This window comes from Leptonychotes weddellii, chromosome 4 (assembly GCF_054177405.1).
Source record: "Leptonychotes weddellii isolate Sample4059 chromosome 4, ASM5417740v2, whole genome shotgun sequence".
Classification (NCBI taxonomy): Eukaryota; Metazoa; Chordata; class Mammalia; order Carnivora; family Phocidae; genus Leptonychotes; species Leptonychotes weddellii.
In genome coordinates this window covers 144938610-144941408 of record NC_138372.1, presented here as the reverse complement: position 1 = coordinate 144941408, position 2799 = coordinate 144938610, and the positions used below count along the sequence as shown (strand labels likewise).

Here is a 2799-nt window from a genome sequence, read left to right as displayed (position 1 = left end):
AAGGTTTATTTTACATTAGAGTTGAATGATGACATCTACTTTATAAGACATAAAAATTATCTCGGGGGATGAAAAGTGCCGCCGAGAGAATATAGTCCCTGATAGGGTAATAGCATTGCACGGTGACAGATGGCAGCTCCGCTTGCGGTGAGCCCAGCATAATGCATGCTGCTGTCAGATCACCGTGTTGTACACCTGAAACTAATGTAACACTGTGTGCCAAACACACTGGAATTAAAGAAAACCCTCTCAGAATTTTATAAGGATTATGACATTTGTTTTTGTTTTTCTTACAGGGACTCTGTTTGAAATCTCATTTTTACTCAATAAATAATTTTTTTTCTATTTTTCCCTATAGTTTCAGATATTCATGAAATAGCACTATACTGTGTTAAAATGAAATGCTAAATGCAAACATTTAAACATTTACACGTCACCAAATTACTAATTGTACCAATAATTTGGGGAGGTTTGAGAAGTTACATTTATTATGAATAATGTTAAATCAATGTCTAGATTTTATCTAAACTTCACAGCCCCAGAAAATACAGTGAATTTCTCAGATTCAATGGAAAGAGCTACGCTTTCAGTCTCTATCATTTGGCTCTTTCACAAATCTGCTCCATTTTGGGGGAAACATTTTTGTGATACTAGAAGGAAAATATGAATCATTCTTATGGGTTAAAGTATCTTGGGCCAGGATTTATTAGAGCCTTGGCAAAGACTTTATCTGCTCTGTCTTCATGTACAAGTATTGGCTGTTTCCTCTTGGGCTGATAACGGCACAGATTCTCATTTACCCTGTGGTCCATTTTCTTCTCATTCATGAATCAGCTTTGGCTAAAGGTTATTTCAGAAGCCAAGCAGGTATCATCAAAAGATACTTTTGTGGCAGATAAATAAGTATCAGTGACAGTGATATCATCAAGCTCTGTGCCGAAGGGATCTGACTCCTTGATGACACTGTAATTTAGGGCCACGCTGTAGTTAGTGGGTTTCTCCACTGGTTTCTGCTTGCATTTGCAGAGCTTGCTGAAGGCTGCACGGAATTTCTGGGACATGAGATTGTAAATCACCGGGTTGATGGCACTGTTGAGATAAATGCAAATTCTGCAAAAGAGCAAGAACCAATTTTCTTGGAAAGGGCTGGAGAGAAATGAGTTGACAACCACAAGAGTCCTGTAGGGCATCCATAAAAGGGCAAACAGAATTACAACCACTGCCAGCATCTTGGTGACCTATGGAGAAATAAAGAGAAATGCAGTGCAAACACAAACAAAAACAAAACAAACAAACAAATGAAAATAAAACACCTCCCTTCCCCTCCCAACCCCCGCCAACCATTAGTTCCCAAGAGGTAGTCTGAGACAAGGGCTTAAATGCAGGCAGTTTATTTGTGAGATCATCCCAGGAAGCAGGATTAAGGGTAAAAGAGAGAGTGTGATAGAAGAAGAAAAGCTAAAACAGGGTGTATTATTGCAATGACTCCCCCTGTGGGCAGCTGTGGATCAAGTAATGCATTTCTGGATTATCTGTCCAGGGAAAGAGAGGCCGGGGCATTTATCCACTGGCTGCCAATCTCTGCTTTGTTGAGGAGTGCCCTTGGGGGCTTTAACTGGCCCACACTTCCACGATTCTCCTGCATGGAAACTCATGGGGGCTTTAAAGAGAACCTTGAGGCAGAGAAGATAGACAGTTAGGGGGCAATGAATACCAGAATCAGGATGTTTTCTGCAAGCAGGAACCATCCACTGTAGCAATGGCTGAAATCAGGGGCCAGCCAAGAGAATGCGATATAGGCCACCAAAAATGTCTATGACAAGTGTTAGGAGACCTAAGGTCTAATCCCGTCTTTACTTACCTTATATGTGGCCCTGAGAAATGATCTTAACCTTATAGCTCATCTGTAAAATGGAGCCAGTATTGCTCCCCTAAATCAAATGGGGTAACATAATAGTTTGAAAAGGATAAAATGTCTTTTAAAAAAGCCAACGGTTGTTGAACGTCTACTATGTTCCAGACACTAGATCTAGTTATCACATTTAAAAGGCTGAAAATCCTCCAAAATAGGTATTGCATCTTCCATTTTTCAAATCAGAAAATAAAATGCAGGTGCTGGTAAGTACTTTGGCGGAAGTGGTAGAGTCTTAGAGCCGGGACTGGAAGCCAAGTCAGCCTGGATCCAAAGTTTTGCCCTTCCCACCGTACAGCTGTCCTTCAGGATAAAGGGAGATGCAGGACAGAGAAAACAAACTTTGAAATTTTACATAGAGTTGACCCTACTCCTAAGAACAAGCCATGCACAGGAGCTAGGACAGTAGGTAGGATGAGGTTAATATCCAAGATTGCCCAGGGACAAGATTATCAAAGAGCATAATTTAGCAGATTCTGGAGACTGACCCGGACTCAGAGTTAGATCATTTGGTTTTGTCCATGTTAAGTGGTTTTAAGACCTTAATGAAGTCATTCACCTGTACTTCCATGTCTACATCTGAAAATATGCCTGATCATATTGTTCATTTAATTCATAGAGATATTGAGAAAGTAAAATTTAAAAATAATGAACATGATAAGGGCTTTGAAACTCTAAAGCACTATGGAAATATTATCCTTTGGTTAATGACCATATAAAGAGACCATAATATTTCAGTTCTGTGGAGGACATATTAAAATTGTAGCAGTGGTTACCTTTGGGTGGAGAAGATAATAATTGATTGCTTTTCTTCAAAAGCAACACTTTACACATTTTAAAATAAGTTTTCAAGGGCCCCTGGCTGCCTTGATCAGTGGAACATGCAA

At 39.7% G+C, this 2799-nt stretch overlaps 1 protein-coding gene across 1 annotated transcript in view; it reads right to left on the bottom strand.

The window, feature by feature from the left end:
* Nucleotides 1-544: 544 nt before the first annotated feature.
* The window catches only part of TRHR (thyrotropin releasing hormone receptor), a 26566-nt gene continuing 24311 nt past the window's right edge, over nt 545-2799 (bottom strand). The window contains exon 2 of the mRNA XM_081817210.1: nt 545-1238. Coding sequence (XP_081673336.1) covers nt 831-1238 — 408 coding nt within the window. The 3' untranslated portion in view covers nt 545-830. The remainder of the gene's footprint in view (nt 1239-2799) is intronic.